General features: G+C 45.1%; 1 protein-coding gene across 2 annotated transcripts in view; it reads right to left on the minus strand.

Annotated features, from left to right (window-relative positions):
- Window positions 1–1,211: 1,211 nt before the first annotated feature.
- LOC122541044 (dynactin subunit 1-like) overlaps window positions 1,212–17,496 on the minus strand; it is a 40,258-nt gene continuing 23,973 nt past the window's right edge. For both annotated transcript variants that reach the window (XM_043677899.1, XM_043678648.1), the window contains exon 6: window positions 1,212–1,310. In XM_043677899.1, coding sequence (XP_043533834.1) covers window positions 1,227–1,310 — 84 coding nt within the window. In that variant the 3' untranslated portion in view covers window positions 1,212–1,226. The remainder of the gene's footprint in view (window positions 1,311–17,496) is intronic.

The following is a 17,496-nucleotide window of genomic DNA, read 5'->3' on the forward strand; positions in this document are numbered from 1 at the left end:
CCCACCCCGCTCCCGCTCGCTCACACAGGGCCCGGCCCGCCCACACTCGCTCAGCGCTTCACTTGCGTGTGTTTGTCTATGAGCATGGGAATTAGTGCGCCTGCCTTTTTACGAGGATGACACTAAGGGTCCGTACACATGCGCATGTCTTTGTCCTTGTAAACACGCACGTCCACGGCCCCGTCCACATCCCCACTCACGCACGTCCACACGCACGCCCATGTCCCCACGCACGCACGTCCACGTCCCCGTCCCCATGCACGCATGTCCCCGTTCCCGTCCACACACATGTCCCGTCTACGTCCCCGTCCACACGCACGCCCACGTCCCCCTCCCCACGCACGCACATCCCCGTCCCCGTCCACACGCACGCACCCGTCCACACGTATGTCCCCGTCCACACATGCGCACATCCTCCTCCTCATACACAAACACATTCTCACATATCAGTGCTCTGCTCTGCCCCCAGTGGAAGTAAATATTTCATTTGATACGAGGATAAGAACTAGTCACAGGATTCCAGGTGTACTCTAACTCATGGCCTGCCCAGTTTTGGCAGGCCCTTCCTATTTCTCTGCTCGATTCCCTTTGAAATAAAGGCCTTGGCTCAATTGATCTTCTCTATGACGAACCAGATTTGAATGCTAGCTTGTTATGTATCATGCACAAGGATTCTCTGTTCTGAGGCTTTCTGCAGACTTTCCCTAGTTAAATAATATTCATCTCTATCCTTCCTGCCAAAGTACAGAACTTATTCACAACTTACTTTCCTACCTACCTTTATCTCATCAACTAAACGTTTGCTTTCTTCATTCAAGTCACTTTGATACAGTGAACAATTGTAGTCCCAGCACAGGTCTCTCTGGCACACCACTCATAACATCTTGCCAAACTGCTAATAACCTATTTCGTCCTGTCTCCATTATCCCACCCCTCACACCGTGAGCTCACACACAGGCACAGCAATCAGACCTACACACTGCTCACAAACACATTTCATATCCACTCTCCGGCAACACTGCTTCAGTCAAGAGATTCACATGAAACAATCCCCTAGGCAACTCACACACAACCCCACTGAGATTAATGTTTATGGTTATCCATCACCCAACATTATTCAGGAAGAATCCATTTTAAAAAGACAGCATCCACAAGAAACATTCTAGGAAAGGAAACATTAGAAACAAAATTGGGTACATTTGACTGAAATTAAAAGCAGAAAATATTTAAGACGGAGAAAGCATGCTGTTTGAAGCATGCAGAGGTTGGGAATGGTAAAGATTGAACTGTACCTTTCTCAGTGCTGGGGTCTGCCGCATCATTATGCAAAGGATACAGAGAGACACCGTCAGATATTAACATGAACGCAGTCTGTTTCAGCTGCTGCCGACTGCCTGCAAATGGCTGCTGAGGCTCTCCACAAACAGAGAGCACAAATCCTGCCCGCAAACCAGGGAGGGAGGATGCACACTCCAAGAAACCAGGGGCCCAGCCTTTAGTCAAGCACCAAGTGTGCCTTGTACTTGCATAATAGGGCAGGCTGCTCACAGCATCGAGCTCCCCAGTCTCTGCAAACACCCTGTGATGAGATCAGTGCTGCTGCTGTCTTCCTCCCTCGCAGAGACAGCTGGGAAAAGCAGAATCCCACAGCTCACCACACTGATCTAATGCTTATCCTGGGAGATGTAGCAGCCTGAGCTGCTCCTCTGTCACTTAGCAACACTAGACATTTGACAGAGTGATAGGTTGTCTGCTCACCTCTGCCACTCCCCCCCCCCCCCCCCCATACAATGGGCAAGACTTGGGGGGAGGGGATTTCCATGTCACACTGTAATGCCCTCAGAGTATGGCATCCCATCTGTGCTGCAGCATTACAACCATATCAGGTAATAAACTCCACTACAGCACAGGGGGACCCATTCCGCAGGGGAAACTCAGTGAGCTTTCTCCCAGAACCTCACAAAGATTTGTTCCTTACAACTGTCCAATTATCTTTCAAAAGCCTTCATCAAATCCACCATCGTGGATCCTAATCACTCGTTGCAGAAAGAAGTTTCTCATTGTGTGACTGTTGGTTCCTTTGCCAGCTCAGCAAGACTACCTTCTCAAGGGCAACTCAGGGTTATTTTCCAGCAGACAGAGAGGTGTTTCAGCTGATCTTTGCCATGCCAGTTAGAAGCACTGAACAATCTACTCTCATTTTTCAAGTGATGGCCTGTCAATGTGTACACTCTAGTGTGTGAAGTGATACTTCCTAAATGTTGGCAGTTCCTAGCTCTCCTCCCTTCAGGCACCAACTTCCTGACATGCACCACACACTGGGTGACTAAATACTTCTTCAAAGCACCTCTAAACCACCTGCATTTTACTATAAACCTCTACCCCTTTGCCATAGGGAAACGTGTCTTCCCATTCACCCAAACTGTGCTCATCATAATTCTGTATACTTCAATCACATTTCCCCCAAGCAGAGCTCTGCTCCAAGGATTACATCCTGGTGAATCTCCCTCGCCTCCACATCCTATAGTGCAGTGACCAGAACTGCACACAATCATGGCCTAACTACTATCACACAGAGCTCCAACATGACCTCCTTGTGCTTACCATCCATGCCTCAATGAATAAGGCTAGTAGCCCATTGGTTTGCTTCACCCCTTTAACCATAGGTCATGTTATCTCCAAGAGGATCTATGGATAAGTAAACCAAGGCCCCTTTGTTGAGAAGACTCCATATTAATTGCTGGCCTAGCCAACAGGACCCATGTCCCATACATTTTTTTTTAAATTGTCTTAAATCTGTGTGCTCTAGTTTCTCAATCCTTCCACCAATGAAAACAGAGGCTTTCCTCTTTCAGGCCCTTAGTGATTTTGAACAATTCTATCAAATTTCCTCTTGACCTTCCTCAAAGAGAGTTCCACCCTCTCCAATTTGCCCTTGGGTCAATCCAGTTCACTGCCCTTTAATTTATGCTGAATCTTTACTGTCTTTATGCCAGGATCTAAACACGTCCGCGAACTTCACCTGGTATCTCCGTGCACTCTACTAACATACGTTCCTTTGAGTGTTAATGTGATCCTCCGTGGTATAATATGGACACATTCTGGGCAAGCCACCGTACAACTCCACAACAGAGGGAGACCACTCAGCCCTTTGAGTCTGCTCTGTCATTCAATGACATCATGGTTCACCTGAACATGAATATTAATCAGAAAAACCTAACACTGGCCCTTGATCCTTTTCTCTGGTTGGATAGGTTCATGAATAGGAAAGGTTTAGAGGGATGTGGGCCAAGTGGGACTGTTCTTGTTCGGGAACTGGGTTGGCGTGGACTTGTTGGAGTGAAGGGTCTGTTTCCGTGTTGTGTGTCTCTATGACCATAACCCACTGCTCGCTCCTTCCTTGTCACTTGGTCATTTCAGAAAAAGGGGTGATCTAGAACAACAACTGGAAGTAATTTCTGAAATCCAGAGGGTGGGACAGCTCTGGGATTCTCTCGGTAAAAACAATGACTGCAGATGCTGGAAACCAGATTCCGGATCAGTGGTGCTGGAAGGGCCTGATGAAGGGCTTTTGCTTGAAACGTCGATTTCAAAGCTCCTCAGATGCTGCCTGAACTGCTGTGTTCTTCCAGCACCACTGATCCAGAATCTGGGATTCTCTAGCCTACAGAACTTATATGCACGCTGATTTATTGACAGTTGTATCCCAGGAAATAAAGAGATGGCTGTGGTGCGTAACCACAGATGATCATGTTGAATGATGGAGCAGATGTGAGTACTCAAAACCAGCTGACATCAGCTGTTCCCGAAGTAACCTCCTTCAGTTGCTGCATTCCTCTTCGGACATTTTATTTTCACAAAATTACAATTTTACTTGATGAAAGAACTTTGGATACAATTCAGGCTGGGATACAGGGATTCTTAAAGTCTCAGTAAATATTTTACTTCTCTGTTAGAGTCATAGAGAGATACGGAAACAGACCCTTTGATCCGACTTGTCCATACCAGCCAGCTATCCTAAATTAATCTCGACCCCATTTACCACCATTCGGCCCATATCCCTCCAAACCCTTCCTATTCATATACCCATCCAAATGCCTCTTAAATGTTGCAATTGTACCAGCCTCCACCACTTCCTCTGGCAGCTCATTCCATACACATACCACCCTCTGTGTGAAAAAGTTGCCCCTTAGGCCTCTTTTATATTTTTCCCCTCTCACCCTAAACCTATGCCCTCGAGTTCTGGACTCCCCGACCCCAGGGAAGAGACTTTGTCTATTTATCCTATCTATGGCCCTCATAATTTTATAAACCTCTATAAGGTCACCCCTCAGCCCCCGATGCTCCAGAGAAAACAGCCCCATCCTGTTCAGCCTCTCCCTGTAGCTCAAATCCTCCAACCCTGGCAACATCCTTATAAATCTTTTCTGAACCCTTTCAAGTTTCTGCTGCATTGGTGTCCATTTCCCTAAACTGGCCTCATTCAAGGTGGGAAGGAGGCAGGAAACAAGTACAATCCAGCTAGCTTGTTACCCATTGTTGCAATGACATTAAAGAATTGATCATTAAAGAGATTTTAGCTGCATATTTAGAAAAGCTCAAGGTAATCAGGAAAGGTGAGCATGGTTTCGACAAAGGGAAATCATGTTTAATCAACTCACTTGCAGTTCTCTGGAGCAGTAACTGTGAATAAAGGGGAGCCTGCCGAGTTACTATTCCTGGAGATCCTGAAGGGATTGGATTAGGTGCCACATCACAAATTATTGTGGAAAATTAAAGCTTGGACTGTACTGGGATCACATTCGCATGGACACAGGATTGTTTTCTTTGACACAACCAAGCTGTGCATGAATGGGTCTTTGTTTGATGAGCAGGCTGGGCCGACTGGAGTGCCACAGGGCTCTACGCTGCACACTCCACTTGTTACAGGTGATGGCAGTGACTTGGGTGAGGGGAGAGAGGAGGAAGCAAGTTAGGATAAACATAGGATGAACGAGTGGTCAGAAATGTGGCAGCTGCAGCATGATATAGGAAAAGGTGAAGTTCACAGCAACAGGAAGCATGGACGAGTATTGCTTAAACAAAGAATGACTGCATGTTTCAAACACGCAGAGGCATTGAAATGTTCCAGCACACCACTCACAAGGTGACAGTATGCAGCAAGAGTACATCATCAACGTGGTTCATAGGATGCTATCCTCGGGATAGAGCAACTGAAATGGATATTATTCAAAGAGATCCCAGGCATTGGAGAGACCACATCCGAAATAGCCTTTCCCAGAAATGTGATTATTACCCGTTGGTTTTTCAGTAGGCCATTCAGTCCCTCGAGCCTCATCTGGTGCTCAATAAGACCATGGCTGACCTGCAGCCAAACTCCATATGTCCACCTTGAGCATATACGACACGACACCCTTGCTCAACAAAATCCTAAATTTTAAATCAAATTTAAATTTAACTGGGTTTAAACTTTTAACTGAATTTGCATTAAAACGTAGAACATTCCAGCACAGTACAGGCCCTTCGGCCCTCTATGTTGCACCAACCTGTGAAACTGTCTGAAGCCCATCGAACCCACACTATCCCATTCTCATCCATATGTCTATCCGATGGCCATTTAAATGCCCTTAAAATGTTGGGGAGTCTCCTACTGTTGCTGGCAGTGCATTCCACGCCCCGACTACTCTGTGAGTAAAGAAACTACCTCTGACATCTGTCCTATATTTATCACCCTTCAATTTAAGTTAAACACCATGCAACACCAGGTTATAGTCCAACAGGAAGCACTAGCTTTCAGAGCGCTGCTCCTTCACAACCACTTGGTGAAGGAGCACTGGCGTCTCCAAATCATGGTCCCCAATTCTCACAAGAACAGCCCCAGGTCCCTCAGCCTTTCCTCGTAAGACCTTCCCTCCAGACCAGGCAACATCCGAGTAAATCTCCTCTGAACTCTTTCCAAAGCTTCCACATCCTTCTTATAATGCAGTGACCAGAACTGTACACAATACTCCAAGTGTGGCCGTACCAGAGTTTTGTACAGCTGCAACATGACCTCATGGCTCCAAAACTCAATCCCTCTACCAATAAAAGCAAATACACTGTATGTCTTCTTCACAACACTATCAACCTGGGTGACAACTTTCAGAGATCTATGTACATTGACACTGAGATCTCTCTGCTCATCTACATTACCAAGCCCAGTACTCTGTATTCCTGTTGCTCCTTCCAAAGTGAATCACCTCACACATTTCTCCATTAAACTCCATTTGCCACCTCTCAGCCCAGCTCTGCAGCTTAACTATGTCCCTCTGTAACCTACAACATCCTTCGGTACTATCCACAACTGTACTGACCTTAGCGAAATCTGCAAGTTTACTAACCCATCCTTCTATGTCCTCATTCAGGTCATTTATAAAAATGATAAACAGCAGTAGTCCCAGAACAGATCCTTGCGGTACACCACCAGTAACTGAACTCCAGGATGAACATTTCCCATCAACCACCACCCTCTATCTTCTTTCAGCTAGCCAACTTCCGATCCAAACCACTAAATCACCCTCAATCCCATGCCTGTGTTTTCTGCAATAGCCTACCGTGGGGAACCTTACCAATTGCCTTGCTGAAATCCATATACACCACGTCACCCGCATTACCCTCATCCACCTGTTTGGTCACCTTCTCAAGGAACTCAAAGTTTGTAAGGCACGACCTACTCATGTTGACTATCCCTAATCAGATTATTCTTTTCTAGATGATTACAAACCCTATCTCTTATAACCTTTTCCAACACTTTACCAACAACTGAAGGAAGGCTCACTGGTCTTTAATTACCAGGGTTGTCTCTACTCCCCTTCTTGAACAGGGGAACCACATTTGCTATCCTCCAGCCTTTGGCCATGCTAAATTTCCCGTAGTGTTAGGTGAAAGGGTAAATGTAGGGGAGTGGGTCTGGGTGGGTTGCGCTTTGACGGGTCGGTGTAGACTTGTTGGGCCGAAAGGCCTGTTTCCACGCTGTAAGTAATCTAATCTACTCAATACCGTGTAGTCTAGTGGCCTGTATCTCAGTATTCTCCTCGACAACATTGTCTTTTACTAGTGTGAATACTGATGAAAAATATTCATTTAGCACTTCCCCATCTCCTCTAACTCCACACACAGTTTCTCACTACTGTCCTTAATTGGCCCTCATCTTACTCTAGTCATTCTTTTATTCCTTCAGGTTTTCCTTGATCCTACCTGCCAATGACTTTTCACATCCCCTCCTCTCTTTACTCTCTCTCTTTAGGTCTTTCCTGACTAACTTGCAACTCTCCAGTGCCCTAACTGAGCCTTCATGTCTCATCCTTACATAAGCCACCTTCTTCCTCTTGACAAGAGATTCAACTTCTTTAGTTAACCACAGGTCCCTCGCTCGACCACTCCCTCCCTGCCTGACAGGTACATACTTATCAAGGGCATGCAGTAGCTGTTCCTTGAATAAGCTCCACATTTCAATTGCGCCCATCCTATGCATTATAAATCTTGCCCAATCACATCATAATTGCCTTTCCCCCAGCTGTAACTCTTTATATGCGGTATATGCCTCTCTTTCTATCACTAAACATAACCGAATTGTGATTGGGAGATGCCGATGTTGGACTGGGGTGGACAAAGTTAAAAATCACACAACACCAGTTATAGTCCAACAGGTTTATTTGGAAGCGCTAGCTTTCGGAGCGACACTCCATCAGGTGATACCTGAGGAAGGAGTGTCGCTCTGAAAGCTAGTGCTTCCAATTAAACCTGTTGGACTATAACTGGTGTTGTGTGATTTTTAACTTTATAACCGAATTGTGGTCACTATCACCAAAATGCTCACCTACCTCCAAATCTAACACCTGACCAGGTTTGTTACCCAGTACCAAATCCAATGTGGCCTCGCCCCTTGTTGGCCTGTCTACATACTGGGTCAGGAAACCCTCCTGCACACACTGGACAAAACCTGACCTATCTCTAGTACTCATACTATAGTGTTCCCAGTCAATATTTGGAAAGTTAAAGCCCCCCGTAACAACTACCCTGCCTCTCTCACTCCTATCCAGAATCATCTTTGCTATCCTTTCCTCTACACCTCTGGAACTGTTCGGAGGCCTATAGAAAACTCCCAACAGGGTGACCTGTTCTTTCCTATTTCTAACCCCAGCCCATACTACCTCGGTCGACAAGTCCTCAAATGTCCTATCTGCCACCGTAATACTGTCCTTGACTAACAATGCTACACCTCCCCCTCTTTTACCATCTTCTCTGTTCTTACTGAAACATCTAAATCCTGGACCCTGCAACAACCATTCCTGTTCATGCTCGAACCATGTCTCTGAAATGGCCACAACATCGAAGTCCCAGGTACCAACCCATGCTGAAGGTCACCCACCTTATTCCGGACGCTCCTGGCGTTGAAGTACACACTCTTCAAACCAACTTCTTCCTTGCCGGTGCCCTTTTGTGACCTTGAAGCCATATTTCTGACCTTACTACTCTCAACCTCCTGTATAATGGAACTACAATTTCAGCTCCAATCTCCCTGTTGAATTAGTTTAAACTATCATTTGATGAAGAGAGGTCTGTATTTCCACTACTCTCCTCAATGATCTGGCCCTAACTCTTTGTACAGTTCTGGTCACCCCATTATAGGAAAGGTGTGGAAGCTCTGGAAAGGGTTCAGAGGAGATTTACCAGGATGTTGCCTGGTATGGAGAATAGGTCTCATGAGGAAAAGCTGAAGGGTCTTAAGGCTGTTTTCGTGCGAGAGAAGAAGGTTGAGAGGTGACTTAATAGAGACATAAAAGATAATCAGAGGGTTAGAGGGTGGACAGTGAGAGCCTTTTTCCTCAGATGGCGATGGCGAGCACAAGGGGACATAGCTTTAAATTGAGGGGTGATAGATATAGGACAGATACCAGAGGTACGTTCTTTACTCAGAATAGTAGGACGTGGAATACACTGCCTGAAACAGTAGTAGAGATGGAAATGTGTTGCTGGAAAAGCGCAGCAGGTCAGGCAGCATCTAGGGAACAGGAGAATCGACGTTTCGGGCATTAGCCCTTCTTCAGGAAGGGCATTAGCCATCGAGGGCCGAAGGGCCGGTACTGTGCTGTTATGTTCTATGTCCAGTGTTAACCACTGAGCCACCGTGCCGCCCAGAGTGATATTGACTTTTTATGCCATTATTTAAATAATTAATGAGTATTGTGAATAATTGAGGCACCAACATAGATCCCTACGGGACACTTTGGAATAGTGTGTGCAATCCTGGTCTCCTTCCTACTGAAACACAGTCGTAGACTCACCAAGTTTGACTTAAATTTAAATGGTTATTGGATAGGCGTATGGACGAGAATGGAATAGAGTAGGTTAGATGGGCATCAGAAGGAAGGATATTGTGAAACTTGAAAGGGTTCAGAAAAGATTTACAAGGATGTTGCCAGGGTTGGAGGATTTGAGTTACAGGGAGAGGCTGAACAGGCTGGGATGGCTTTCTCTGGAGCATCGGAAGCTGAGGGGTGACTTTATAGAGGTTTATAAAATCACGAGAATAAACAGACAAGGTCTTTTCCCTGGGGTCGGGGAGTCCAGAATTAGAGGGCATAGGTTTAGGGTGAGAGGGGAAAGATATAGAGTCCTAAGGGGCAACTTATTTCATGCAGAGGGTGGTACGTGTATGGAACGAGCTGTCACAGGAAGTGGTGGAGGCTGGTACTATCCCAACATTTAAGAGGCATTTGGATGGGTATATGAATAGGAAGTGTTTGGAGGGATATGGGCCTGGTGCTGGCAGGTGGGACTAGATTGGGTTGGGATATCGGATTGGCATGGATGGGTTGGACTGTAGGGTCTGCTTCTGTGCTGTACATCTCTGTGACTTTATGACACCATTAGTCACACCCTATCAATTAGAGTACTTACCCATTACTCCAAATCTCTGTTTCTTGCCACTCAACCAATTTCTTATCTATGTCAGTAATTTGCCCTCAATTCTGTCAGCTTCCACCTTAGCTCACAGTCTCTTGTGTCAGACTTTATCAAAATCCTCCTGGAAGTCCATATGAACCACATTCATCAACTTAGCTCTGTCCATCACCTTTGTCACCTCTTTTAAAAACTTGAATTTTGTCAGGCGTGACCGACCCTTCATGAAGGTGTGCTGATTTTCCCTGCTTAATTGAATTTTCATCATGTGATCAATTCTCCTATGTATTTGTCCCATTCTGTGGAACCTGTTATGTTATTTCTGGTTTTATATGCCCTTCCTTTTAATTTGATGCTGTCGCTTACCTCCTTGTATGTTTTCTATCGACAGGTGGAGCTTTTCATTCTCATGGGGACAAACTGCTTCTGAGTGGCAATAGGTGTTTCTTTGAAACTCTCCACGTTCCTCAGTTTTCCTACCGATTAACAGAGCTTCCCAGTTTACTGCGGACAATCTCCGGTTCACCCCGTTCAAGTCTGTCTTACTTCAATCCAAAATTCTAGCGTCCGATCTTTGCTTAGCTTTAAAAAACACTATGTGAAACTCGATCATGATATGATCACTATTTCTCAGTCACTAATTAAAGCAGGCTCACTAGTCATTACTCGATTGAACATTGCTTGCCCCCTTGTCACATGCCAAGGAAACTATCTTGGATGTATTCTAGAAATTCACAACTTTTCTGACAGGTGTTTATTTGTCTTTCCCAGTCTACGTTAAGATTAATATCCCCCATTAATACTACCTTACTTTTGCTAATTAATTGCCTAATTTCAGCATTTATACAATTGAGCACTTGAGAGCTGCTCCAACATGGTCGATATGTGACACCTTTTGTGGTTTTAGTTCCATCCATCAGGTTTCCACTGGGTGCTTTCCCCTAATTGCACCCTCCCTCACTGTGGAAGTGATTTGGTTTCTATTCAGTGTTGCTACTCCACCCCCTCTGACATTCTCTCTCTGCCTCCTGTATGAAGCCAATGTGACTTTATTTGAGCAGCACTGAACGATGTCATTCCCCTTCCAGCTGCAGTCGATTCCCTGATCAATACAGTGACACCTCCTCCTCCTTTACTTCCTCCTCTGTCTCTCCTGAAAACCCGACATTTGGGAATTTGAGCTGCCAATCCTGCCCCTGGGAAACCAGCCCAGCCAATCTGGTCACCCTTCAGAGCTAAATCGCTCCATTCCAGGCAAATCCTGTTGAATAGGGGAGGGGATGGCCCAGCCCAGTGGTATTATTGCTGTTAATGTTCTAGAGACCTGGGTTCAAATCCTGTCACGGTAATTGTGGAATTTAAGTTCAATATAAATCCGGAATCAAGAGATTAACAATGACCATGAATCCATTGTTGAAAACCAATCTGGTTCACTAACGTCCTTTAGGGAAGGAAGCAGCCATCCTTACCTAGTCTGGCCTACACCTGACTCCAGACCTACAGCGGTGAGACTGACTTGCTTTTCTGTATCTGGGCAATTAGGGGTGGGCAATAAATGCTGCCGAGCCATCCAATAAATTGAAAGAATCTCCTCTGCATCCCTCCCAGTGCTATCAGACCTAACAGTCCAGCAACTAGAATTGCACTCAAGTCCAGCTCTGGCCTAACTAACATCAGATACATCTCCATCATAATTTCCTTGCTCTTGCATTCAATGCCTTGACTGAGAAAGGCAACAATCCCCTATGGTTTCTTATCTACTTGTCCTGCTGCCTTCTCGGATCTATGGGCACGCTCACCAAGGCCCCTCTGATCCTCTTGCCTTGTTCGTCCATCCAAGATGCATCTTTTCAGATTGCATTCCATTCACCATCTGAGCAGCGTGCTGTTTCAGGCTTCCTTCCTCACTACTGACCATACCATCAATCTTTGTATCATGTGTGACCTTACTAGCCATACCTCCTCCATTCATGTCTACACCATCAATGTACACAAACAGCAAGGGACAGAGCTGTGGTACACCACTGGACTCAGGGCTTTTAGTCACTGTTCCCCTTCTGTTTGCTGCCATTAAGCCCATTTTTAATCCAAATTGCCTCACTGTCCAGATCCCATGGGCTTGTAGCTTCTTAATGAATCGGCCAAAACTTTGCTAAAGTCCATGTTAACTACATCAACTCTCTGACTGCCACATCTATTCACCTCCTGGAATAATTCAATCATATATGTTTGAAATGATTTCTCCTGCTAAAGCCTATGCTGACTACCCATGTCTCTTCAACTGGAGATTAATACCTTTATTTCTGGTCCATCTTTGTCATAGAATCATACAGTATGGAAACAGACCTTCGGTCCACACAACCATGTTCCCATACTAAACTCTTCCCACACTTAACTCTCCCCACCTGCCTATGTTTGGCCCATATCCTTCCTATTCACGTACTTAAATGTCGTAACTGGACCCGCATCCACCACTTCCTCTGGAAGGTCATCCCACATGCCAACCACTTTTAATAAAAAACATTGCCATGTCCTTTTTAAATCTTTCTCCTCCCACCTTCAAAATATGCTCCCTAGTTTTGAACTACACTAATTAGTAAAGTTAGATCACATAGAATTCAGGGAGGGATAGCTAACTGGATACAAAATTGGCTTAACGTTAGGAGACAGAGGGTGATGGTGGAGGATTGTTTTTCAGACTGGAGGCCTGTGAACCAGGATCAGTACTGGGTTCAGTTTTGTTCGTCATTTATATATAATTTGAATGAGAATTTGGGAGGCCCGATTCGTATATTTGCAGATGACACCAGAATTGGACAGTGAAGATGGTTATCTCAGAGTACAAAGAGATCTTCATCAACTGGGCCAATGTACTGAGGAGTGGCTGATACAGTTTAATTTGAATAAATGCAAATTAATAATAGGTTCGAAGGTAGTGTTGCAGAACAGACAGACAGAGATTCAAGAACATAATTCTTTTGGATGTAGGTTTGCTCGCTGAGCTGGAAGGATCATTTCTAGACGTTTCGTCACCCTACTAGGTAACATCTTCAGTGGGCCTCAGGTGAAGTAATGCTGACAATTCCTGCTTTCTATTTACATGTTTGGGTTTCTTTGGGTTGGTGATGTCATTTCCTGTAAAGTCACTTCCTGTTCCTTTTCTCAGGGGGTGGTAGATGGGGTCTAACTCGATGTGTTTGTTGATAGAAGTTTTGTTTGTTGTCTGTATGGGGTCTTTCAAGTTCATTAGCTGCTGTTTTAGTGTGTGGTGGGTTTGTGGGCTATGGTTTGTGGCATCATGGCAGACCACAAACTCACCAACACACTAAAACATAATTCTTTAAAATTTGTATCCCAGGTAGAACAGGTTGATTAAGGTGGTGTTGTAGTATTGAGTATAGGAGCTGGGATGTCATGTTGAAGTTGTCCTTATCCTTAAGGACCTTACCTCTTACTGAATTACGGTTATTATCACCAAAACACTCCCCCCACTGCCACACCCACTATCCTGACTTTGTTCCCTGAGATTAGATCCAGCACTGCTTCCTCCTTTGTTATGCATTGGCATAACCACCTCTCCAGGACAATTTCAAGAACTCTATCCCTCTAAGCCTTTCATACTTTATCTGCCCGAGTTAATATTTGGGGAAGTTAAATCCCCCACTACTATTGTTACACTGTTAAGATTTGCCTGCATACATTCAGTCTAAAGCTGTGCAGGTTAGGTGGATTGGCCATACTAAACTGTCTGTCTTACTCAGAGATGTTTAAGTCAGCTATGGGAAATTCAGGGTTCCGGGGACAGGGTGGGGGTTTGGGTGGACGTCCTTCGCAGGGTCAGTACAGCCTGATGGGTAGATTGGCTTCTTTCTGCACTGTGGAGATTCTGTGATTCTCCTCTACACATGACCTTTTATTTCTCCAACTGCTTGGCAATCTCTCATACACATCAGCAAACTGATTCGCTCCCCGCCCCACCCTTGTTGTTTCTAATTTCTACCCACATGGTCCCGTTTGAGGAAGTTATCAACCCTCCTTGCTGCAGGAATTGATACCTTTGGCCAATAAGGTGTCACCATCGCCCCCATCTCACCTAAACATTGTATAACCAAGAATGGTGAGCTGCCAGTCCCATCCATCCTTTAACTATGTCTCTGTGACAGCAATGATATCACATACCTATAAATTATTCAGCACTCTCAATGCCTCGACCTTACTTGTAAGACTCCTTACATTTAATTAAAGGCCATTCAGCATGGCCATGCTCCATTGTGCCTTAACGTGACAATATTTGCACTGCCTTCTGGACTGGTTTGGGTCTTCTTCAGTACTTGTCTGTGCATCACCCCCTATTCTACTGCCATTCTACAGGTGACTCCCTCCATCTACACTGTTCTTCAATCACAGGGATATTGCACTCTGTCGTGAACAAATGCATCTCTCACTCTTTCTGCATTGTCTTCAGATTACAGGGTTACTGTGGGCTGCCATGAACATAGATCTTTCTCTCTCTCCAGACTATCCCTAAATCACAGGGATGCTAGGAGTTCAGCTAAAGGAAGACTTTTCCCTCCCCATATATTGGCCCTGAAACACAGGGACAGTCGGCTGCAGTGAACACAGATGTTGTCACTCCAGCTATTTGCAAAAGTTCAACATTGCCCCATTTACACAATGCCTGTCACAGACTGTTGAGATTTCATGCATAGCCAGTCAGGCACACAAGCTTCCGACTGGATGGCAAGTATGACAGAAGCGTGATGGCATGGTCATGCAAGCAGCCAATTATAACACACACTGATGCAAGCTTCAAAAAGAAACCTTACCGTGGACAACCTTGAAGTCCTGTCATATTACCATTCTCGGTCACTGACATTTCTTGGCCTGTGTTTGAATGGAGCTGCTTCTGTAGTATGTTGCTTAGGGTCATAGCAGTGTGCAGCACGGAAACAGACCCTTCCGTCCAATTTGTCTATGCTGACCAGGTATTCTAAATTAACCGAGTCCTATTGGACACCATTTGGCCCATATCCCTCTAAACCCTTCCTTTTCATATACCCATCCAGATGCCTCTTAAATGTTGCAATTGTACCAGCCTCTACCACATCCTCTGGCAGCTCATTCCATACACGTACCACCCTCTGCGTGAAAAAGTTACCCCTTAGGTCCCTTTTAAATTTCTCCCTTCTCACCTTAAACCTATACCCTCTAGTTTGGACTCCTCGACCCTTGGGAAAATATTTTGGTTATTCACCTCTATCCATGCCCCTCACAATTTTATAAATCTCTGACACTCCAGGGAAAACAGCACCAGCCTATTCAGCCTCTTGTTTAGCATGTAGACAGACCTTTTAGTCCAACCAATCCAAATATAACCCAAACTAATCTAGTCCCACCTGCCTGCTCCTGGCCCATATCCCTCCAAACCTTCCTATTCATGCACTTAGTTAAGTGCCTTTTTAACATTGTACCTGTGCCCACACCAACCACTTCCTCAGCAAATTCATTTCAAATGCAAACCACCATGTTTGTGCAAAATTTGCCTTTTGATGTCTTTTTAAATTTCTCTCCTCTCAGGTCTGCGTGACCTCTAACCAGCCTGTGCTCAGACCCCGTGACCTCTAACCTGCCAAGGCTCAGGGGCAGTTGTTATAAAGATGATTATTTATTTATTACTGCTTAGAGAACTCGGGTTTTGAAGGAATGCAGAAAAAGGAATTTATTTCAAGTTTTGTAGATAAACCTGGAATTCTAAATGGGATCTTTGCAAGTTCACTTTACACACTGAAGATTATTTTTAAATAAGAGATGGAAACAGCTTGTTCTCCAGTTGTCCTCGCTGGGGCTTTCCGAATAGTGATTGGCTTGAAGAGGTCACGTTTGTTTTCACAGTTTCATTTGGAGAAGACTAGTTAGGACAAGCTGAGCTGGAAGACAGCCTGTTCACTGTTCCCCTGATCTCCCCCATGCTCAGTCCTGACCTCAAATCAGTCTGCTCAATCCTGGAGACCTCTGACCTCTGATCTTGTGCCCAGTACCCAGGACCTCTACACCCCCCTAGTGGATCCTCCAGTACATTACAGCCTCTAAGTAACTTCCAACGGGAGGCAGTTCTATTAACCCAGACACCTGGAGAACATGTTGATTATCTTGGTTGAAATCCCACTATGGCAGATAATGGAATTTAATTTAAATTTTAAAAATTCCTAAAATTAGAAGTTTAATGCTGATCTTGAAACCACTGTCAACTGCTGGAAAGACCCATCTGGTTCACTAATGTTCTTCAGGGAAGGAAATCTGCCATTGTCACCTGGTCTGGCCGACAAGTGACTCTAGACCCACAGCAATCCCTGGCCAAAAAGGATGAACAATAATGTTAGCGCTGCCAGCAACACCCACATCCCGACAATGAATCAAGAATCTCATAGCGTGCTATATCCTGGACCTGTAGACACACACAGTGGTAATGTCATTGGAATAGTGAGCCCCAGGCTTCAGTCATATGGGTTTGAACCCCCACCGTGGCAGACTGTCAGATTTCAATTAAATATTAGAAACCCGGAATAAAAAGATGGCCTAATGGCAGCCAGGTAACCACTGCTGGATTTGGTTTACTAAATCTCTTTAGGGAAGGAATCCTGCCATCCTTACCTGGTCAGGACAGCAAAACTCCAAACCCACAGCCATATGTCTGACTCTCCATTGTTATTGGGGCAATCAGGGTTGAGAAATAAATACTGGCCCACTCAATGATGACCACGTCCCAGGAATGCATTTTTATAAACTCCCAAGGGAAGGGCACTCCCCCTTCCCTGTATATTACACAATCTGTGGATGACCCAAGCTCTGCACTCACATCCCCATACATACTCTGACTGGACTCCCAGCTGACTACTATTCCACTGGGCTCACAAGCTTACTAGACAAATGGGACCCTGCGCACTCTGCTTTCAGTAGATTCCCCTTGATCAATTCTCAGTGTGTCAATCCATGCACTGCACTCTCCTGCAATGCATTCCCATTGGACCCAGGCTCTACATCTGGAATGGTACTCCTTTCACTTCACTCAAAGCAAACTCCCCAAGAACTGCATCACTGTCAGGCAGGGAGGAAGATATAGAACGTGTGAGCTGTGGTTTACAAAGGAAGTGGAATCCCTGGTCAAGAAGAAGCAGAAGGCTTATGTTAGGACAAAATGTGAAACCTCAGTTAGGGTGCTTGAGGGTTACAAGGAAGTCAGGAAAGACCAAAAAAGAGAGCTCAGAAGAGCCAGGAGGAGACATGGGAGGTTGTTGGCGGATAGGATCAGGGTTAACCCTAAGGCTTTCTGTAGGTATGTCAGGAATAAAAGAATGACGAGTGTTAAATTAGGGCCAATCAAGGGAAGTTATGTGTGGAGTCAGAGGAGATAGGGGAAGCACTAAATAAATATTTTTCGACAGTGTTCACTATAGAAAATGAAAATGTTGGCGAGGAAGATACAGAGATACTTGCATCTAGACTAGAAGAGATTGAGGTTCACAAGGAAGAGGTATTAGAAATACTGCAGAG

The sequence above is a fragment of the Chiloscyllium plagiosum genome, chromosome 1 (assembly GCF_004010195.1).
Source record: "Chiloscyllium plagiosum isolate BGI_BamShark_2017 chromosome 1, ASM401019v2, whole genome shotgun sequence".
Lineage (NCBI taxonomy): Eukaryota > Metazoa > Chordata > Chondrichthyes > Orectolobiformes > Hemiscylliidae > Chiloscyllium > Chiloscyllium plagiosum.